This window comes from Castanea sativa, chromosome 11 (genome assembly GCF_040712315.1).
Source record: "Castanea sativa cultivar Marrone di Chiusa Pesio chromosome 11, ASM4071231v1".
NCBI lineage: Eukaryota > Viridiplantae > Streptophyta > Magnoliopsida > Fagales > Fagaceae > Castanea > Castanea sativa.
This window is the reverse complement of record NC_134023.1, coordinates 44,262,819-44,286,465: the sequence shown is the minus strand read 5'-3', so window position 1 is coordinate 44,286,465 and position 23,647 is coordinate 44,262,819. Positions and strand designations below refer to the sequence as shown.

At 34.1% G+C, this 23,647-nt stretch overlaps 1 protein-coding gene and 1 non-coding gene across 3 annotated transcripts; one reads left to right on the top strand and one right to left on the bottom strand.

Annotated features, from left to right (window-relative positions):
- Positions 1-2,112: 2,112 nt before the first annotated feature.
- On the bottom strand, positions 2,113-2,185 carry TRNAR-CCU (transfer RNA arginine (anticodon CCU)). Its single transcript has one exon. It is a non-coding gene; the product is annotated as a tRNA-Arg (tRNA).
- A 96-nt stretch (positions 2,186-2,281) lies between these two features.
- LOC142615792 (methionine aminopeptidase 1A) lies at positions 2,282-18,664 on the top strand. Of its 2 annotated transcripts, none has more exons than XM_075788620.1 (16): positions 2,282-2,635; positions 4,055-4,105; positions 5,277-5,462; positions 6,737-6,812; positions 7,091-7,138; positions 7,256-7,300; positions 8,001-8,100; positions 11,699-11,750; positions 11,844-11,885; positions 12,337-12,398; positions 12,484-12,582; positions 17,152-17,225; positions 17,318-17,387; positions 17,596-17,661; positions 17,752-17,840; positions 18,254-18,664. In XM_075788620.1, the coding sequence occupies exons 1-16, from the start codon at positions 2,562-2,564 to the stop codon at positions 18,329-18,331; spliced, it is 1,212 nt and encodes a 403-aa protein (XP_075644735.1). In that variant the 5' UTR covers positions 2,282-2,561; the 3' UTR covers positions 18,332-18,664. The 2 variants fall into 2 exon arrangements, 1 of the variants encoding a protein (XP_075644735.1); XR_012840857.1 differs by having other exon boundaries at positions 2,284-2,635; positions 17,318-17,416.
- Positions 18,665-23,647: the final 4,983 nt, after the last annotated feature.

Below are 23,647 nucleotides of genomic sequence, written 5' to 3'. Positions count from 1 at the left end.
AAAGGAAGACATAGCAATGCTATGGACACATGTTAATTTATTTGGTGGGCTCATCATTTGCTGATCATTGGCATGGATGGAATGTGTGGTTGCTAATAAAAACATAATAATATTGATTAAGACATGACTAGGTTGGCGCTTTAGAATTATCCAGCACAAATCAAAGCAAATAGCAGATTGCCTATTTTTGTAGTATACTATAGAAGAACCATAAATCTTATTACTTAGATTTGATAGCCATTGATGTGAATCTCTATCACAAACACACCTACCTTCCTTTAATGTACATTAGGGGAATTAGAAAATTTGTGCATATAATTTATAAAGGGCCATATAGTTTACAATGTAGATATCATTTTTTGAATGTGTCTAGGCCATGAACAATTTGTAGACTTAAAAGGTATTGAAAATGGATTTTTTTGAATCAAATACCAAAACAATTTGAACTGCTATCACCATTATGGATTGGTAATTGAACTGTTATGTGAATCAAATGATGAAAGAATATAACTACTATTATCAATTCTAAATCAAACCATGAATCCTACAATATATTGGTGATGCGTACAAAACATGGCTTAAGTTGTAATAACATAACAAATATTAATTATAATAAGACTATCTTAAAAAAGATTATTACGCGCAACGCATGGATCTGCAACTAGTTACATATAAAAGCTAAATTTTCATGAGAAGTAAAATAAGTGTAATGAGATGTGTTTGTGACAAATCTTATGATCCAACACTAGCATTTCATGGACTAATTGTTCATGATGTAGTTTTTTTTAAACCAAACTTTTGCTAATTACAACTTTTCCAAACAATCTATTTTCAAAAAGTTGAAAAATGAGTTATACAAAATAAACATTATCATTGTGATAATGTAATTTTTTTTTTTTGCTAAGTTCATTATATATTGGATTTAATATTTATGTAGATGAATGAAGGTGTCTTTATGAAAATTCAAATACATACATGGCAATGCAAAGCAAGCATACCTTCTTTTCTTTTTTCTTTTTTAAATAAAGAAAACTAGTTGACAATGTTGATGCAAATGAATTATAAATTCTTGTAATCATGCGCAAGCATTATCGCGAGCAATGGTACTATTTTAGATGGAAATCCGTCTCCAAGCATTCTTTTATATCACTGTACCTAAGATAATATGCCATAGGGCTATAAATGAAACAAGCCGATCATGAACAACTTGGGCTCGGCATGATAAAAATCTCATTCATATTTGTATATATATATATATATATATATTTTTTTTTTTTTTTTTTTAAATAAATAAATCAAGCTTGAGCCTTAGTTTTAGGCTCATTTAATAAATAAGCTAAGCCTAAGTAAAAAAATTTGTTCAAGATCAAGCTTGTGAGCTATAAGGCTTGATACAAAAAATTCAAGTATAGACCCATTTTTATTAGTTTATATGTGTTAATTAAATATATTCATTACACATGTCTTAATAGTGACATGGATAACATGAGACCACTATCCATTACCTTAATTTTTTCCCCTTTCCTCTAAACTGACCAAGAACCATTTTAGACTTTAGTTACATTTAAAAAATAAATGATTAAGTGAGTCACATATGATTCTCCCCTATTAATCATCTAATGTAAAGTTATGAAACATGCTAGTATTTTCCTATTCATAATAGTTACAAACAAGTATTTTTCTAATTCTTCACCATCTAACGTGAATGTAAAAATTATATTTTGAACAATTGTGTGCTAAAGTTGTAGAAATGAAAGGATGAATGAATGAATTTAATTATGTAAATTTTTAATTTGAATAATGGCTAATCATAAATAGGACTAGACACATGATAAAATTGGTAAACTATTTTTTTTTCTTTTTAATTTTAGAGATTTAAGCATTATATAATGTAATTTTCTTATAGTACTAATTTCGTGGTTTTCCAAAGAAGGGAAAAATAATGCAATTATTATTATTATTATTTTTGTGAGAAGAAAAAAGTAATGCAATTAGCTTGTGTTCTTCTTCTCTTCTTACTCCAAAAAAAAAAAAAAAAGAAAAGAAAAGAAAAGAGGCAATGTATTCAAAATAAAATAGAAAGGACAAAAAAAAAGGAATGAAAGTAAATTACGCGCCAGGTAGGGGTCGAACCTACGACTTTCTGCTTAGGAAACAGACGCTCTATCCACTGAGCTACAGGCGCTCGTTGATATCTCCCTCTGGCTTTCAATAAATACATACATAAATATTTCACAAAAAAAAACCAAGTATAAAACATTAAAAAAAAAACAAGACCCACCTCCTTTCCCTCCGTGTCCAATTTCTCTCTGCAACCCTAGCTCTCTCTCTCTCTCTCTCTCTCACAGAAAAGCTTTAAAGCTCGTTTGACCGTTTTGTCGTCATCACATCAGACGGTCCCTGTACTTCTCCTCCAATCATATTCTGATTCTATTAATCACTTTCAGTCATCATCAAGTGACAGTAGTATTTTCTGTATTTTTACCACACTAATATTTTCTTCTACACACGAATACAATTAAAACAACAACAACAGAAAATTAACAATAATCGTGAAAACGATGTCCGGTGGTTCCGATGTGGCCGATACCACTTCCCTATCCTGCGCTCGCTGTGGCAAACCTGCTCACCTTCAGTATGTATTTTCAATTTTCACTTCTTTCTTCTTTTTTTCTTTTTTTCTTTTTTTAAAATAAATTATTATTATTATTATATATCAAAAAGACTATTTTGGTTTTATTAAATTTATCAATGAATGCAAAGAGCCTGAGAATTTAAGCTATTTGTATGGTGATTTTGGAACTTAGGGATGAGGTATTAGGGGAATAGGGGCTGCCGTTTTGCATTTTATGTTTGGGCCGCGGTTGTAAGTCCCCGCAGGGTGATTAATGCTATGTTTGGAAGTTTGGAGGGAGAGGGGTGGGGAATTGGTATCCTCTACCTTATTTGAATTTTTTTAAAATAAAGTGAGGGGAGAGAAATAATTAGCCTTTTCATGGTTTGTAATTTTGTGTAAGGTTAAAGTTTGGTAATTTATTTGGTTAAGTATTTCTATGCTCTATTCTAAATTTAAATTCTTCAATTTGGAGAATTAAAAATGAGAGCTTAGAAGTAGTTAGAATCCCTCCAAATCTCTCTCCCTCTTCCTTTAAAAAACATCCAAACAAGTTAATTTAGCCTACTCTCCCTTCTTCTACTCTACTCCCCTCCATGTAAACAAGCTATAAATGAAGCTGGCATTACTCAATGTGAGCTGCAGTCAATGACTGTTTTTTTTTTTTTTAATTAATGATTTCTGGCTCTACTCTTGAGTCTTGTAACTCAATTGACACCTCCCTAAATGGAGATGTCTAGTGTTCAAATTGCCTTCCACCAACTATTTTGGTCCCTAAAAGATTGTTTTTAGTCCCTAGACTTTAAAAAGATATATATATATTTTTTTTATTTAGAAACAAACACATACGAGGTAGAGAGAAAGGGGTTCTAATACAAAGACGTCTCCATTTGTCACTACTCCAAACGGAGACGTCTAAGGTTCAAATTTCCCTCCACCAACTATTTTGGTCCCTAAATTTTTTTTTAAGTCCCTAAACTTTAAAAAGATCCCTTTTTCTTTTTTGAGAAACAAATACACACACAATGAAAAGGGAAAGAGGTTTTAACACAAAAACACACTACAACTTCACTTAAAAACCATGGTAATTTTTAAGGGAGGGTAACTTTTTAAGAAGATCCTTTTTAATCCTTAAACTTTGTAAAAGAGTTTTTATTTTTATTTTTAATAGTTTAGAAACAAAAATAGGGATGAAAAAACGTTTTCCAATAGTTTAAGGATGAAGAAAGATATTTTTTAGAGTTCTGAGGACGAAAAGGGAAACATTTTCAATAGTTTAGGGACAGAAGATGAACTTTTCAATAGTTTAAGATGAAAAATGAACTTTTGGTGAAGTTTAGGGACCAAAATAGTATTTTACCCTCGAAAAATGATTTTTGGCTCAACTTTCATCTGTCTTATGCTCTGCCATTTACGATTGACCTTTGTTTTTGTTTATAGGTGTCCCAAATGCGTGGAATTAAAGCTCCCTCGGGAAGGTGCTGCTTTCTGGTGTGTAACCTTTTCCTGCTTTTGTTTTACTTGTATGAACATTTTTTATGCAATATGTGCTTGGAATGGTATTTATTTTTTCCTTTTCGGTTTTGATTTATTGGGATAAATCATATTCATGTTCATGCCTTTGGGTTATTGTTGTACCTTGGTTTCAGTGAATAATGCTCATACTGTCACAAATACTGTTTTCTTCAGTATTAATATTTTTCTTTGAAAGCAAGCATTAAGGGTTGTCTTTGACTGTAAATTCTGATTTCTTGAATCAAGTGTTTTATGGTTTGTGAAAATGTTTAGTAGAACTTGCCAAATGTAGCATACAGTAGTAGAAAGTAGACGAGATTGAGGCTTTGTAGGAAATATGAACTTCACAGTATTATGGGAACTTCATACGTCTTAGGTTTGGAACAAGTCATAGTCATCAAACAATATGCATATCTGTATTCGTCCAAGGCCATATTGATCATTTGAAAAAAATGGCTTATCATTATATCTGAGTTGATTTTTAGTTGCAAAATCCTGGCAGTGAAATGCATGATGGAAGGCTAATTATTTTGTGTATTTAAAGTTGGTTGCAGTACATGCAGGCTGGCTCTACTTCTTATACGGTTTATTCATTGAAATGTCGCATTATTTTATTGTGCCTGAAGGGATCCATTATGTGACATGTTCTGTGTCTTCTAGAAAATTTTATCATGGCATCTGGATATCTGATTGAGATTAACTTGTCCAGTTGCATTAATTGTAGGGGGTTTGAAATGAGCTGTTGAGTTCTATAACACTCCATGTAAAACTTTCAAATGCTATGGGATGCCAACTTGGTCCATGATACTGGGTTGTGGAGATTATGCATGAATTGAGCATGTTGAGTTAAAATGCAGATAGCAAGAGGTGTCTTGTCTTGGTGGTAATATAGAACCATCATTGAACATATTTTGATGCCAAAGAATTTATATGCTGACACTGTTGGCTCTTAGTTTCATTTCATATACTTATAGGTATTAATATTGGACACAAGGAGAAAGGCTTCTCATCAACTTCTTTCAATATAATTTGCACATAGGCCCTTTGACATCAACTAAAATAGTGTATATTCCTTTAAATTTGGACCAAATATGCTTTTTTGTTTTGTGTTGTTGTTGTTCTCATATTATGGTTTATTTCTTATCAGCACTCAAGATTGTTTCAAGGCTTCTTGGAGCTCTCATAAAGCAGTGCATTTGAAGGCAAAGCTGTCCTCACTTGGGACTGGTACTCCGCATGAACAAAATTCAGACTTACTTAATGAAGGTTGGCTATATTGCTTGAAGAAAGGACAGGCTCGGACTCCAAAACTTCCCCATTTTGATTGGACAGGGTATTTCTCAAGGATTTTGTCTGCCTCATATTCTACATACCTTTCGGTTTATTCGTCAGGCATTTATGTCTGATAATTCTGATGCTACATATAAGTTGGATAGGGATTTTTAGGTTTCAACACTGCCTTTCCAATTTCCGCATTCATTTATTCTCCTCTTCTTCTCTTTTAGATTTCATTTAGGGTTGGGGGAGGGGGGGGGGGGGCGATTATTCAATTATACAAATCTTCAAGGCTGTGATATCGGATAGAGTATTGTTAGCTGGTGATACATGACTGAAGCATCTGTTTGGTTCTAAGTAGTCTTAGATATACATAAAATTTCCTAGATTTATTTGTAAATATTAGGACTTATATCTACAATTACCTGAATAATGGTTACTAAGGAAAGAAATTTAGAAACTTCCACCATTATGTGACATAGAGAGAAGATGGAAAAGTCTGCCAGCAGTAGATTATCAAAATTTTGAATAGGCGAAATCGGCTAGCAGCTAATCTTTTTTAAGGGCAGTGTTCTTTACTGGAATTTAGTGAGCTTTTTACCCTATTATCTTTTATGATAATCATTTTTTTCCTAGCTTCTTGCACCTCCTTGATTTTTGTTAAAGTATGCTTCACACCATAATTTCTTGTTATTGTCAAAGCATCTTGAAGGTGAAGGACATTAATTAAGTAGCCTTTACATGGGTGGCGGTTAGGGAAAAGATTCTTACTATGGACAATTTGAGGAAGAGAATTATTTGTATTGCAGAATGGTGTTCTACATGCAAAAACAGTGGGGAAATCTACGGATCACTTTCTTCTCCTCCGTGCTTATGCATAAAGTTTATGGTCCTTGGTGTTTTGCTTGTTCGGCATCATGTGGTGGTGCCTAAGTGAGTGGTGGACTTGCTGGTGTGTTGGAAGGGGTTTTTGGTGGTCATAATTCTGCAGAAGTACAGATATATGGGGTGCTATCCCACTATGTATTATGTAGACTATTTGGAGAACAGATTTAATATACTTTTGAAGGGGTAGAGCGTTCAATTGTGGAGTTGAAACGGTTTTTTTTGCACTCCTTGTATGATTGGATGACACTTTGAGCAGTCATTCTTTTTCTTCACTTGAGGAGTTTCTTGACTTATGTAACTTTAGATGATTTTTGTAGCATCCTAGTACACTACCTGTTTACACATGGAGCAAGTTTCTTTTGTTTTTTGTTTTTTTAAAGCATTTCATTACCTATCCAAAATATTAAAAAAAAAAATTCATGTATGTGGTCTCTTATTGTGCAGGGAACTAAGGCCATATGCTATATCTAGTAGACGTGCTGTACCTGCTCATATTGAGATTCCTGACTGGGCAGCTGATGTGAGTTTTTTGACTCATTTCTTTTCACATGTTGATTATCATATTTTCACTCATATGCATGTCTTTTTCTTCTCACTAGAGGATTTTTTGTCCACAAAGATGGATTCACTCAATATTTGACGTACTTTGTCCTTGATGATTTGATTGTAGTTCAGCAATTGCTGAAGCTGGATTTTGTCTTTTCTAGCCAGAGTGCTGTGGGCACTGTCCACACCCACACTCTTTATATTGAGTCAAATGTGGTTTTCATGCAGCTTTTCTTGCCATTTGACTTGTAGGGTATCCCAAAAACTGAGCCCAATAGTGATCTGCAGCATGTTGTTGAGGTACACTTGCACTTACACTTTTGAGTGGAATTTAACGTGCAATAAAATTGGACCTTTTCTTTTGTTTTAGTTTACTTATTAATTCCTCTTTTATAATTGATTTATTTTGTTTTGAAGATCAAAACACCAGATCAAATTGAGAGAATGAGAGAGGTTTGTCGAGTAAGTTCTATTTGTAATTATCTTTTTTCTTATGACATCATTTTTTTTTTAATTCATGCCAATACTGCATCATTGTCTCATCCTTGGTCTTCCTTGAATTGTGCATCATTGTTGACAATATACATGTATAAGGGCACTGTGTGCTGCATGCATCCTAGAAGACGAATTTTGCATAATGATTTTAGTCTTCATTATTGTCAAAATTTTATAATTTTGTTTATTGCTTTATACAACAACCAAGTTTGGTTTAGTTCTTTTGGTTGACTATGGATTTTTAACCGATTAGTCAGGGTTGGCAATATATATTCTTTCTACCATTCTATTTTATTCGAAGTCATACTATCTATTAATTAATTGGCATGTCCTTTTTTTCCTACTACAAATTTTATTTTTGGTCTTCCTCTACCTTTTTTCACAACCTTAAATGAGTCTTTTGTTTTTCATCGTGCAAATTAATCTGTAAGCATGCCAAAATAATTGTGTAATGCTCTTTAAAGATCCTATATCGATAACACACTCAATATTTTCTAAGCAAATAAGGATTCCATTTTACTTCTTGTACTTGCCTCTATTTTATATTTTATTTTGTGTACTGAACTTGGGCATGTTTGAGCATGATTTGAAACCTTCGCTGATTTATTAAGCCCTGTTCATTCAGATAGAGTCTCAATTTTTTTTGTTTAACAATCGTCATTCTTAGATTGGAAGGGAAGTTTTGGATGCGGCTGCTCGTGTAATACAGCCTGGTGTGACAACTGATGAGATTGACAGAGTGGTTCATGATGCAACTATTGTGGCTGGTATGAGCTTTTTCATTCTTTAGAATATGTTAGCACTTTTATTTTTTCCATTTTTTAACCCTTGAGTCAAAATTTTCTTTTAAGCATGCAATATATGATTGATTAGACTATTTTAGCAATGATGTCTCTCGAGTGGTACTTTCAGATATGATCTTAAGGGTTGTCATTATTTTTGTTTAATTTACCTTGGTTTTTGTTGTATTTTAAATTTGTCTTTTGAAGAATGAATCTGAGTGGGGATTGATTTGTAAAGTCCTCCATCCTATATGACAAGGGTGTTTCTATCTTTATCTTTTTGTTTAATTAGAGATTTTTTTGGTTGGGGGGGGGGGGGGGGTTGGGGGATAAATAAGAAAAGCTTATTAGAAAAATAAAAATAAAAGGAAATTATGTAGCATTCTTTGTAAGCAAGCAGCGTACTTGGACGCCTACAAGAGCATCACCTAAGAGAACAAGCATCTAAAAACTCAAACAAATCAGCCCAAGAATGGATATTCCAAATTGCTACTGACGGAGAACAAATTGAGAAAATGTTTTCCTGTGTTCGTGATGGGCTTAGGGTTAGGAGAACTTGTGATCTAGATTTAGAATTGTTTAAGAAGGATTATGGGATTGTAAAGAAGAAAAAGAGGTTTTTAATGGTATTTTAGGGGTTGCATACCTGTGAACAGTAAATTGGAGAAAGAAAGAAAGAAAGAAGAGAGCCTATATGCTCAAAACACTCAATTTTTTATTAATCAACTCTACATCCTTCAAGTACATTGAGCACAATATATGTACTCTTTCTTGTACTAGTAGTATTAGGACTCCTATGAGTACTAGGATTCCAAGTTTGACTAGTAAACTAACCTATTTGAATCAAACCAAAGCCCATACATAAATACCCATAAACTATATAATTAGTGTTGTTAAAAGCTTTGCTTAAGCGCAAAGCTCAAAGCGCGCAGGCCTTGGGGTTTTTTCCCCTCAAAAGCGAGGTGCCCTCTCAAAAGCGGGCCAATGGCGCGCTTTTTTGAGCTTTTCTATTAAGTGCAAAGCACGCTTTTTTGAGCTTTTTGTAAAATTTTTTAAATTAAATCCTGATTTGATTTTTAGCCATTAGATCTAAATATATTTGATATAAGCCATTGATTTAATATATAAAAACTAATAGTGTGGTGTGCTACCATAAACCTATGCCTACTTCTTTAGACATTTTAGACCCTTTGGAGCACGACCACACAAACAAACACTCAAGTCAGACAATTATGATGGTCCTTTGCTTAATGAGGATGATGATTATGTAGATTAGGATTGCATTGCATATTTGCATTAATTTTGTTAGGCAAAGATAACATTACTTAACATTCTAGTACTTTTTAGCCATTGCCTTTTTGGTTCTATACTTCTATTTTGATTCAACAATTTTTGTAATAATGGCCATCAAATATCATGTTTGCATATATTTTGTAAAGCACAAGAGAATTATATAAATGTTATATAAATTATGTAAAATGTTTTATTGGAATTTATATGATTAATTGATCACTTGATTGACCATTAATAGTTTTATAAAATGTTTTGTTGTATTGACCATTAGTTTTTTTTTTTTTTTTTAAATTTATTAAAAATTTTTAAATGTGCGCTTCATATCGATTAGGCGCGTGCTTGCACTTTGCAAGTAGGCTCCAGGAGGCCTTTGCGCTTAAATGCGCTTAGCGCTTTTAACAACACTGTATATACTGCTTATTAATAAAATAAAACCAATGGTCCATACCCAACTATTGTGAAACTACTAACTACCCTTGACTATAGAATAACCAAATAAAATATAAAAACCTTAATTAACTAGGATGGACACTTATTCTTTGGCCTTCCCTTAGCCTTAGGCCTCCTAAGAGAATATTCTTTCTTTAACAATGCTATGGTTGCACCATCAACCACCCAATTGTACAAGGTGCACAGCAAGAAAAGTGCCCCTTTCAGCAAGCCAGCATGTCTACTACCCTCCCAGGCATGGTCCAATGTAGGCCAAAGAGACAAAACACCAAGGACCAAAGCTGGGAAGTAAACTCACAGTGAAGGAGCAAATGATCCACTAACAACACTTTTCTTGCACAAAATTTTCTACTACAAAGATTATCCATTGTAAAAATTCCACCCTTTGCAGCCGTCCATTTAAAGAAAGCAACTTTGGGAGGAATGTTTACTCTCAACACACACTTCCACGTGAAAGGACATGGGCTGCCTTGAGGAAGATGATTATAATAAGACCACCTCAAAAATCTTGTTCTTTGATGGAAGCCAACCTATCCTATTTATTCCGCCCCCACCAATCTTGCAAGAATAAATAAAAGAAAAAAAAGAATGCAAAGTCTCCAATTCCCATTCCTGAAAGGGCCTAAGGAATGTGACATCACAAAGCAAATCACCATTGCCCCCTGCATAAGATCCCTATTGATGCCTCTTATGAATATGTCTCCATTGGCTTAGACCATAAGATTCTTTAATCGTCTAGGGCACCCAATTTCCCCAATCAGTACCATGCTTGGTGTGAACCACTGTTCTCCAAAAGGACTACTTTTTCGTAACATCTCTCGAAAGCCATTTACCAAATAAAACCTTATCAAAGAGCATAAGATTCCACACTCCCAAACCCCCAGATTGCATTGGCTCACACACTGTCTTCCAATCAACCAAAGAAATTTGAACTCATCCCTAAGGCAAACCATTGAAAATCCCTTTGTAACTTCTCCATATGATTTGCCAAAATGCAAGAATCCGAAACAGGTATTAAAAATATGTAGGCATACTTGAGAGAGTGCTCTTAATTAGTGCAACTCACCCACCCTTTGCTAAATGAGTCTTTTCCTACCCTCCTTTCCATCTTCTCCAACAACAGGTGCCACATTGCTTTTGGTTTATATGATTATATCTTTGCCCCCAATGGTAACCCCAAATACTTCATGGGCAGAGTAGAAAATTTTCAACCTAATAAAGCAGCCAAGGACTCCACCTTAGCAACCTCCCCTATTAGAACCATCTAAGACTTACCCAAATTTATCCTGAGATCAGATACAGCTTCAAAACACAGGAATACACACTTTAAATAGCAGCGCTGCTCAAGATCAGTTTCGCAGATTGAAGTGGATGATACGCCAATACCTTTGATATGTGTTTGACAAGGCTGCCTGCTTTTTGCCCTTGTAAGATGGCTAATGTTTCTATTAATCTTGTGAGTTTTCATCACTGTATTAAATGCTGGAGTCCAAATTGGTTTTGTGAGTTCATTCTTCAATTACATCATTAGTGCCACTCATGTAGATTACCAAAATTTTGTGGGTGATAGTTTGTCCGAATGCTTTGATTACTGGGGTTATAATTAAGACTGTCATGCACAGTGGCATGTTGTTTCTTGTTTGTAATTGTTGGGCTGTGCCTGTGGTAATCTAGTGAGACACATGTAATTGGACTCATGGTTATCTGGCAACTTTTTTACGTGCCTAGGGTAGTTGTCTTTGTGTGGTTTTTTGAAGTTCTAGATGTGGCAATGTGAATTCTTTACATATAATTAATAAATGGTATGCTAAATTATTCTTGAAATTTTACTTTACTGCAGGAGGATATCCATCTCCTCTCAATTATCACTCCTTCCCAAAGTCTTGCTGCACGTAGGTACTTCTTTGTGTACTCTCTTATGAAGATTCTTGGGATTCTGTTTTATTGATCGAGGAAATCTACTTCAATTTGTCTACTTGTTGCAGGTCAGTTAATGAAGTAATTTGCCATGGAATTCCAGATGCAAGGTATGTGTGTATCAATCAGGTCAAATTCGTATTTTTTAGTCCTGAGTGAATTCCTATGCTTTTTCATGTCTCACTTCTTTGACTCTCTCTGCAATCAAATTTTTTTTTTGAAACAATAAACATTTAATGATCTTGTAATTTATACCAAAAGTATGTTATAGTTTTGGGTTATGTTGTAATTATTCTTTTTTATGGCTCATTGGTTAATTTCTTAGCAGACTGACTTGTATTGCTTTTAGTTAGGAGTACTTAGGATTTCATGTCTGGGCATTTGTGGTATAAGTCATGCCATATTTTTGTTATATATAGAGTGATTCTAAGTGGGTAGCAGAACTGTGCTTTTGTGTATACTTTCCTTTTGTGAGCTTTTGTAGTCGGCTCTGTATTTCTCATTGTCTAGGCGTATTCTAAAGAAAACTTTCCTAAGCAGATTCTGTTTTATTTCCTACAGGAAATTAGAGGATGGTGATATTGTAAATGTTGATGTAAGTGTGTACTATAAAGGTGTCCATGGTACGAAACATTATACCCCTTTGAAATTAATTCAAATATTGCCAAAGAAGTTCTGTATTTGACCGATAGGTGATTCATTATGCAGGTGATCTCAATGAAACATATTTTGTGGGTAATGTTGATGAAGAGTCTCGACGGCTGGTTCAATGTACTTATGAAAGCTTGGAGAAAGCAATAGCTATTGGTATGTGTTGGATATTTTAATTAAGTAATATATGAACTCTCCCTCTCTCTCTCTCTTTTTGATAGATAATCAGAAAACTTTTATAAATGATAGAAAAATGAGGAATACAAGAAGTTCATGATGATGAATAATAAGAAATAAAAGGAACAAACAGCACAACAAACAGAGGGAAATTAGGAAACTAAACTAAGGGAGGACAAAAACTCAGAGAGAGAGGAGCAATTAGTAAAACCCCAACACCGAGACCACTCAAAAAAAATACGATGGCATAAAAGTTTTAACTCATCTAACATCTTCTCTTTGTCTTCAAAGGATCGACGATTTCGTTCCAACCACACAATCCGCATTAAGCACCCTGGAACCAAGTTCCAAATGTCCGAGTTGTGCTTCCCAAGCCACTGATGCCAGCAAGATAACAAACCCGCCACCGATCCTGGCATAAACCAAAGAATACCAAAGGCCTGAAGCATAAAAGTCTAAAGGGAGTGGATAATAGGACAATGAAGAAGAAGGTGGTTAACCGACTCCCCATCACAGCAACACATACAACATCTATTAGCCAAAGGGCGGCCCTTAAGCATTCGATTATCCAAAGTAAGGATTCGACCATGAGCAGTAGTCTACAGAAAAAACGCTACGTGCTTAGGAATCTTTGGTTTCCAAACACCCTTCCAAGGAAACAAAGAATTCGAAGCACCCCGAATTGCATAGTAGTAAGACCGAGTGTCAAACTTACCATCTCCTTTTAGCCGCCAGTAAAGAGTATCTCTCCTATTACCTCGAGGAATACGAGTTTGGCTGAAGTAGAGAATACAAAGCAGCCAACTCCCAATCTTCAAAAGCTCTATAAAATCTTAAATTCCACACTCTAACAGTACCCTCTTCTGAAATCCACAAAACCTCAAAGATACAAGCATCCTTGACCGCTGGACACACATAGAGCCCAAGATAGAGATATTTTAGAGTGTTGTCACCAATCCACCTATCATGCCAGAAGCGGATACGAGTGCCTTCACCCACTACAAAAGACAGATGCTTAGAAAAGCTCTCCCATCCTTCATTAATGCTTCTCCATAGGCCACACCCATGAGACCTCCTACAAACATTAGTCTTCCATCCCCCTTGACTCTCACCATATTTGGTGGAGATAACTTGCCGCCAAAGATGGGTAACTTCATGACCGTATCTCCACAACCATTTCCCTAAAAGAGCTTGATTAAAAGGCACCACCCTTCTTATCCCCAAACCACCCATCTCAACGGGTAAACACACCTTTTTCCAAGCCACCAAAGGATATTTAAAACACCCCTCGGAAGACCCCTACAGGAAATTCCTTTGAATACTTTCCAATCTAGCTGCCACAGCTTTAGGAATAGTAAAAAGAGATAAAAAATACGTTGGGAGACTTGAGAGAGTACTCTTTAGCAACATGAGCCTACCACCCTTAGATAGATAGAGACGCTTCAACCCAGAAAGCTTCTTCTCCATTTTCTCCAAAATAGGATTCCAAATCGAGGTTGTCTTAAAAGAAGTTCCCAAAGGTATCCCCAAATATAGGCAAACTGCCCACTCTACAATGAAGAATATTAGCCAGAGCATCTAGATTATTCACCTCCCTAACTAGGACAATCGCACTTTTCCCTACATTGACCTTCAAACGCGTAAAAGCCTGAAAACAATACAATACCAACCTTACGGACAACAACTGTTCCTTAGAGGCATCACAAAACAAGATAGTGTCATCAACAAATAATAGATGAGAAATACTCACACCAACAGAGTTCCCAGCTCTCACATGAAAACTCCTAATAAGATTACACTCCTCTATCTTCTTCAAGAGTCTACTTAAAACCTCCATTATCAAAAGAAACAAAACGGGGATAGTGGGTTCCCTTGTCTCAACCCACGAGAGCTTCCAAAAAAACCTTCAGGGGATCCATTAACCAGGACTGAAAAATGGACAGATGAAAAGCAAGCCTTAATCCACCCCCTCCATTTCAACCCAAAACCCATCCGGTCCAACAAATAAAAGAAGGCCTCCCAGTTCACGTGGTCATAAGCTTTTTCAATATCCAGCTTGTAAGCCACACCCGGGATTCTGCTCTTCAACTTGCTATCCAGGCGTTCATTTGCAATAAGCACTAAATCCAGAATCTGCCTTCCGCCAAAAAATGAATTTTGAGTCTTAGAGATGAGCTTATCCAAAACCACCCTCAACCTATTAGCCAACACCTTGGACAACAGCATGTACACACTACCCACCAAACTGATGGGGCGATAGTCCTTAATGTTAATGGCATTACACTTCTTAGGAATTAAAGTGAGGAACGAAGCATTCATAGACCGCTTAAACATAGAGTGCCGATGAAAGTTATCAAAAAAATCCATTACATCCTTTTCTACAACACTCCAACATTTCTGAAAAAAAGCCATTGTGAAGAGGCTAACATGTTCTATTATTCTAGTGTAAACTTGAAACCAACTTCAGTAAAGATTAAAGATTAATGTCTGATAGGATTATGCTGATGGCCTGTTTCGTGTGCTTGTCAACCTTGATAAATTTAGTAAATCTTGGATAAAATGCATTATGCTACATTTCTTAGAGACTGATTAAGTCTTGTACATAAACTACAAGGGTGATTTATCTGACCAAGTCAGCCATTTGATTTTTGTACTTTTGTTTTCATTGTTCCTTTTTGTTCATCATTGTGAACTTAAAGATTTTTATTATTTTATATTAATAAAACTGCACTAATTATATATATATATACAAGGAACTTAGTGTAAAAGTGATATACTAAGCGAAGAAAAATCATGAAAAAGTAGAACTATCAATAATGTAAGTAAAGATAGAGAGGACTGAACTGCTGAAGCAGCCCACCACATACAAAGTATGCAGCAAGAGCAGCTTCAGATCCGTTGGAGAATGTTCAACCTCCTCAAATGCTCTTCGATTGTGCTCCCTCCACACCAACCAAAATAAACACAATGGCACTGCACTCCAAATCGTGCCATATTCTGTCCCAACATAACTTCCTTTCTAGCAGGCTAGACCTGCAGTGAGATTAGATGGCATAACCTATTGGACTTCAAAAAGACAGAAAAATCAAAGACCGTAGCTCACTAGCACAAGCACAGTGAAGGATCTAATGAACCACTCTCCCCAGTTTTCTTACACATATAGCACCAATCATTAACACAAACCTTATGGAATGGAGATTATCAATCGTTAGGACCTTACCCAATGCAGCAGTCCAAGTGAAAAAAGCAATCTTGGTTGAAACCTTAACCTTCCAAAAAGCAATCTTGAGTGATGTCTATTCCGTTTTGGAATTGTTATTGTATTGGAAGGGACATTTTGGAAGGAGAAGAAATGGGGAGATCTAGAAAGCCGTTCCTTCGTGTTTAATGTGGTGTTTTTGGGGAGAAAGAAATGTCCATGCCTTTGAAGGGAAAGAAATGATCCAGGAGAAGTTGAAGTAATGATTTTTGAAGACCTTTTTATGATTGGACTTCAACTTATACCTTTTTTAGAAGACTCTTTCTAGACTTCCTAGATACTTGAGCTTCTGTTAATTGTTATTGTATTTTTTTTTTCTTTTTGAATTTTCTTTTACATTTTGATTGGGCTGTCCTTTGTATACTCCTTGTACACTAGGGTTTGTCCCTTTTGCACTTTTTTCAATGATTTTTTTTTTTTTTTTACGTAAAAAGAAAATTTTGTTTATAAAAACAAGAAATGGCCTTAAACTATATAGGATGTGTACAAAGGACCTCTTAACAATTACATTCTAAAGTTTAGAGAATTGAGAAATCCATGAATGAATTGTTAATTTAGTACATCTATGAAAATTCAAAAAAGATGGTGTGATTCAATCGTCGTTCTAGTTGACAACTATATTTATCCTTTGGTGGGTCAAGTTAAGCCTGTGACTTGCCACTGGCATAGCATAATTGACCCGTTAATGCCTTGGACTGGAAGATCACTTGGTTGCTCATTAAATTTGATTAATCAAATTCGTTTTTAGTGGAATTTGATATCCTGCTAACCATATTTTGGGTATCAATGAGTACTCTTGGTAATGGATGCACACTCCCTTTTTCTATTTATTTTTATATTTGGCTCTTCCTTTGTATATTACTTATGTACTAGGGCTGAACCCATTTTTTTGTGGTTTTGGTGATTTTATTACCTATCAATATTTTCCTTTTCAAGTTATACTGCTTTTTTGTTGTGTATGTAATATTCAAGTTATATACTTATGGACCTGGCTTTAAAAAAAAAAAAGAAAGAAAGAATTGATGGCTGTAAAATTTGCTGAGTGATGTCAGCTGGGAAGAAAGTGCATGGGATAATATTTTTATGGAGGGGATAATGGAAATTGACCTTGTTCTGGATATGTCTAGTATGCAAAAGCTTATAGGGAATACCAAGATGTTTGTGAAGATCTACCATTTGATCTGAATTTGCAGAATTTATTGTTTTATACCAATTCAGCAAAGACTTTCAGTCTTTTACGTCGTATTAGAACTTAAAATTTATAGTTTTTTTTTGTTTGTTAAATTCAGTGAAGCCTGGGGTGCGATTCCGTGAAATTGGGGAAGTTATTAATCGTCATACTACAATGTCGGGGTTCTCAGTGGTAATCTCTGGTCTGCAATTGTAAGATTTTCCTTTCTATTAAAATGGCTGACAGTATTTAATAATTTCTTACTCTTTCTGCTCTATGACTAGGTAAAATCATATTGCGGTCATGGTATTGGAGAGCTTTTTCATTGTGCACCAAATATTCCCCATTATGGAAGTATCCTAAATTATTTTTTGTTGAAGGAAGTATCCTAAATTAAGCAGGCTTTTAAGCTCACTATTCTCTATATCAGTTAGATACTTTCAATTTCATGGGAAATTAAACAATAAAGTGTCATGAACTCTCTCTATAATACTGTGACAACAAAGAATACTATTGCTTCTTTCTTGCGTCATTTATGCATTGGTGACCTTAACCCAAGCAGGAAATAAAGCAGTTGGTGTAATGAAGGCTGGGCAGACCTTTACAATTGAACCAATGATCAATGCTGGTATTTTGAAAATTTGTTAAATTTGTGGGTATAATAGTTGAAAGTTGATGCTTTATTTGCTAGCTACATTTAAAGATATGTTTTGAATAGGGGTTTGGCGTGATCGGATGTGGCCTGATGGATGGACTGCTGTCACTGCTGATGGCAAACGCAGTGCTCAGTTTGAGCACACTCTTCTGGTACGTATGCATTTTTTACTTCTTTCATCATTGTTTTTTAGTTTTATTTGGCGGTGGTAATGGTGATTCTTTTCTGATTTTTGTATAAGAATATAATTAAAAATAAATAAAACTATTGCCAGCACCTGTGGAATTTCAAGCTTGTGTTCTTAAGTGCCGGCACTTATATTTATCTCCTTAGTGCAATCATTTTGTCACCAGTGGAAGAAAATATGTATTGATGCTTTAAGGTTGTGTGATTTTTGTCGAATTAATGGGATAAGTATGTCCATGACTGATGCAAATACTGGGAAAACTAGCTTGCAATGTTTTGGTGTTTTGACTGATTATTTGACGATAGTTCCAATGGAGTTCCCAGACTGCCTAGCGGACTCTTTGACACCTTTTTATTTTCTTCCCATATGAACATTTAGGTGACAGAGACTGGAGTTGAGGTTCTTACAGGGCGGCTGCCTTCCTCCCCAAATGTGTTTCCTTGGCTAAATGCATAATAATTGGCGACTGTTGGCAATTGTCTGAATGGTGAACCTGCATGGTGGATGCAGGGGGGGTCATCCGCCAATATCATGCCATCAGTGAACAATCACAGATTTTTGATTGCGGGTTTTCTAGGTTCCTACCATTTCCTTTTCTGTTGGAAGTGTGCTTTGGTGTTTCACACCTTTTAAACAATCTTGTACTTTTTTTTTGGTTGATATTTTTTGTAGTTGCTAACCAGTGTTTTGTCTTGGACCCCAGCAAGTAATTGGAATAAACATTTTTATTTTTTGGATAAATTGGGAAAAAACTTGTTTAGATTTTATATTATTGTTTATGTTTTTACTTGTTTAGTGCTTAAATGATTGGCGATTAAAGATATGTTAAAATATCAAATCTTTTTGCAAATATTGGTACAATTTGTCAAGCTTAATATATATACTGTTGGTAGTACATTTGCTGGGTTTGAAGTAATTATTTACATTTTAATTTTTTTTTTCGTTATTATATATATATATATATATACTGTTGGTAGTACATTTGCTGGGTTTGAAGTAATTATTTACATTTTAATTTTTTTTTTCATTATTATTTATATATATATATATATGGGTTGTGTTGAAGTTATACCTGGTGTAACTCTAAGCAATGTTACACAAATCAATATTTTTTAATTGGATGTGAATTTTGACAAATCTATTATTAAATTACACTAGCTGATGTTTCGTGCTATGCATTGGTACTGTATAAATTTATTTTTAAATATTCTATTAAAAAACTATATTTTTATGTAAATTTATCTTTATGACTATGCATAATACTTAATATTGTTGCCTCTACCATTTCTCCTAGCCATGAATTATCCTTCTCCTTAGATCGAAACTTGTCAATAACATATGCTAAATCTCCATCTAAGATGATATATCCTACACATCTCAGCAAAATTCTTAGACAATCGTAGTTAGTTTTGCTTTTTCCTAATTCAAATTGCTCTCCCTTTATAACTCAATGTTGCAATGAACGACTTGTTATCATTTGTTTTAGGACTTCCTTAAGTTCTATATCAGATATAAGAACGAATTAAAATTTAAAAGATAAGAACTCTTTATTTTGTTAAGTTCATAATTTTAGGACTTCTTCAAGTGCTCCATTACAGATAATAACTCTTCAAAATATGGTATGTGTCTCAAACATGTGTATTATTTAAATGCTTTCATGCCATTCGCTTTTGATACATGCTGCCCTTCATTTTGGTTCAAGAACAGATGCTGGTAGAAGCTAACATATAACTGAAGAAGGCTGAGGTGCTATTTTCTATGTAAAAATATGGGCAAATGAATAGTGTGTTCTTTATAAATTTCACAGATTTCTCATTATTCTATATGAGAAATACAGGGGAATGTGAGAAAATATAGATTTAAAACCTAATAGATTTTAATTGTTTACAATTATGTTGAATTTGGTTGATCAATACTCTAAAGAATACACAATAGAAAAAGGTAAAAACTTCAATTCTTATTCCTCAAATGTCCTCATCAGCCAAGCAAAGGATTTTTTTTCTTCTATAGTCAAATCATAAAATCTACTGCAATTGAAGGTACACATAAAAACATACTTTAACCTTACAAAGTTACGATAAAACTACAAAAAATTATGTCTAAAAAATTTGAAGAATTTAAATTATATGAAAAAAAAAAAATTGGGGCATTTAAAGATCTTAACGTTGGTTTTCATCCGCTATTCCACTAGGCCATAGACGCAGCCCTTTTTCTCAAGTTACTAAAGAAGTATTAAAAGACAAAATTGGGGCATCTAATCTGTAAAAGAAGTTTTTTTTCATGTCAAACATTTGAATTAGTGATTTTTTTTTTTTTTTTTTTTTTGGTTTTCTATTAGACACCCAAAAACATATAAACCCAAAAATGAACCTTTAGTATAAAAATAATAAGAATTGGAGAGACAAACATCACTGCACAAATGAAGCCGAAAGGGCAAAGACACACACTTAAGCAATATAATATAATATTTATATAATTCTAGAACTCCATCTATGCTTCTCACAATTTGGCATATCATCGGATTAAATACATTAAAATTAAAGCAAAAATAGGCATGAGTGAAGCAATTACAGTATCCAAAGAGAGAAGAAATTAACAAAGCTTAAGCGTGAAAGATAAGTTTTTGTAAGCATGGAGAACATGTACATAGTGGATTTGAGGGCTTTTCATCTTCTGCACTCATTCCTTAAAGGTTGAGACAAAACCACAAGCATGACATGGCCAAATGTATGGGAAAGAGAAGAGATAGAAGTAAGAGAATAGCAAGAGATAAAAAGAGACATAGGTTTGTGTCACAGTGTAATTGCACCGGGTATGCTAAAGACATGAAGGGAAAACGGAAGTGGATCAGTAACGTCTCACTTAATGATAGAGATTTTTGTTTTGGCTGATTGCATCGGGTATGCTAAAAGCCTAAAAGACATGAAGGGAAAACAAAAGTGGGTCAGTAACGTCTCACTTAATAATAGAGTTTTTTGTTTTTTGTTTTGGCTGAATGCACTTATTGATAGAGTGTAATGTGGAAGATAGAGAGATTATTCCAAAGGAAGATGCCACCTGGCTAAACCTCATGCTTTTCTTGCATGAGGTCTCTACTTATATATATATATATATATATATATATATATATATAGATTATCTTTGTATGTTCTTCATGCTTGCGAAATTTCAAGGTGATTAAAGATTAATAGTCATGTCATCTATCAATTGTATAAATTCGAGTTTTTGTAGTTTACAATAATGTATAAAAGATGAGTTTATGGATTGAATAGTAAATAACATCCGATTAATATGAAATTTAGCATGCATGTTTAGAACATATAAAACATGTAATCTAATGGTAGAATTTTCAAAATATAAATTTATTAACAAGTTATTGGGTGGTATAAAATTGCTTAGACTAGGTGTAACTTGAACTCAACCTTATGTGTACATTATACACACAAATTTTAATTCAACACTTTACAATATTAAACAAAACAATAAAAAAGGACAATTGAAAGTTGTTTTTGTGTGACTTTAAAAGGTTTGGGGGTGATTCTCAAAGTTAAGGTAGTTTGTGGTCATTTTAGAGGCCCACTTAATCTAGAAGAGACTCAACTCACCTATTTACCTAAATATTCACATGTATAATTATAAATCAATCAAACCTCTAAAAGGACAATTGAAAGCTATTTTGTGTGGTATAAAAAGTTTGGGGGTGTTCTCAAAGTTGAGGCATTTTGTTGTCATTTTAGAGGCTTTTAGGTATGTTACATAATCTTCAATGGTTTTATAAGTTACTTTTATTAGTTTAGTGGCTTCTAAGTGGTATTTTACTCAACATTAAAGGTATTTTGATCATTTTGGAAGTTTAAGATTATTTACATTATTTTGTAAGTTCAAGAGTATTTTAGTCATTTTTAGGGTTTTGGGTATATTGTACATGTAAGGGCATGTTTTGCTTGGTAAGCCAAAAAGTGAAAAGGACTAAGGCCCAAAGAGCTCAAAACAATGAATTTATAGAGAGTGGGCTAGAAATTGAACTCCAAGGTGTTGGACAGTAATCACAGTAGGCTAAATGATATTTGAAAGCAAGAAAAAATCTCCTTGGACGATGTTAATTCTTATATATTTCTCTCAGACTTCATCTCAATTCTCCACATGTAGACCACATTGCTGGCTTTAATACTTGTCCAATCAGCACATTTCTGAAGTCTTCATGGGTAGCTGTAAGGCTGGAGGTTACTGTTTAGGTATCACCTTCATATTAATGCGGCTAGAGAGTTAACTGCAGAGCATTCAATGCGGTGGTAGCAGCTTTCCTCTTAGACATTTCTCATTGTTCCTTTGTCTTATTCCCCTCTAATGCTTATCTTTGCCAACATGATCGTCTACACCTTGTCCTTGATGAAAGGTCGGATCATTGACCCCTACTTTGCTGAGCCGAGGAGATATTTCTCCTCGGACTTTATTTTTACTCCTTTACGACTAAACTTCCTCTATAGCTACGTCCTTGTTAATGTCCTCGGACACGGCCCAATATTTTTTTTTTGGGCCATTTATCCATATAGTACAAATTTTGAATATTTTAAGGATATTTTTGTCTTTTTAGATGTTTTAAGGGTTTTTATTATTATATAATTTTAAAGGTTTAAGGGTTTTGTTTTAGGGGGGGGACAATTTTGAAGTTTTTGACCTTTTTTGGGGAATATTCTTATAATTTGAGGTTTTGAGGATATTTTAATTATTTGAGAGATTTTGGGTTTTTTTTTTTTTTTTTTTTTTTTTTTTTTTTTCATTTGGAGATTTTAAAGGGGGTATTTTGATCAATGAAAAATGTTTTCAATTTGACCAAAATATTTTTGCCACCCCAAATGCTCGGAAATGAAGAAACATTGTCCAGAAAAATGTTTTTGCTTTGAACTAATGGAGCTTGTGGGCTCACTGTCCCATACACAAGGTGTTGCTTTTGGAAGTATACTAAGACTGAGTGGACCTGAGAGGCGTAGAGTTAGGAGTTATCACCTGGTTGGAGTCCAGGAACAACTAGGACTCCTTGCAGAGACCTTCAAACCAAACTTTGGGTTTGGAGATAGGGAGTGGGGCTTGATGATAACTGTGTGTTGATGGTTAGGTGTGTGTGTGTGTGTTTTTTTTTTTTTGGATGGTGATTGGGATTGTGTTTTAATTATTTTTTTTTCCAATAAACCTTAAACTCACATGCCACAACTAAAACTGTATGCAGGATTGCGTTTTAATTAAATTAGACATATGGTTTCATATTATTGAAAGGAAGGACTACTAGGTATTACTGATGTGGTCACCAAAAGAAGTGAATAATATCTCTTATAGTAGTAAAATACCATCAAAATTTAATAAGAAATTAACAATGTAGTGTAGTGAATTCTATTGTTGTGATAAAAAACTAAAGTAAGATAGAACATAACAGACATGAAGACTTATCTAAAGCAAGATTAAATTTTGACCTTGTTTTTAATTTGAAACAATAAACCTAAAACTTTAAAGAGATCTAATAGTTGAGGTCCCAACACAATATGCATGGCGAAAATCTTAACCAAGAAATTCATCTACACAAAAAAAATAAAAATAAGTAAATAACAACATAATACATAGCAGTGAACCTAAAATCAGACATATGACTTTCAAAACAACATTAATGATTAAATACATAAAAAAATCATATTGAACCTCTTGGATTCGAGACTTCTGACGTGCGTGAATAAATAAGGATAAGAATAAAAAGTTAAGAGTAGTTAGTTTTTTAAAAAA

Excerpts from the sequence above, each read along its gene's own strand:
- LOC142615792 (XM_075788620.1), top strand. The coding sequence starts at position 2,562 with ATGTCCGGTGGTTCCGATGTGGCCGATACCACTTCCCTATCCTGCGCT. Across the intron at positions 7,139-7,255 it reads ATCTGCAGCATGTTGTTGAG|ATCAAAACACCAGATCAAAT; the intron begins GTACACTTGCAC and ends TTTGTTTTGAAG. Across the intron at positions 11,751-11,843 it reads TTCCCAAAGTCTTGCTGCAC|GTCAGTTAATGAAGTAATTT; the intron begins GTAGGTACTTCT and ends TACTTGTTGCAG.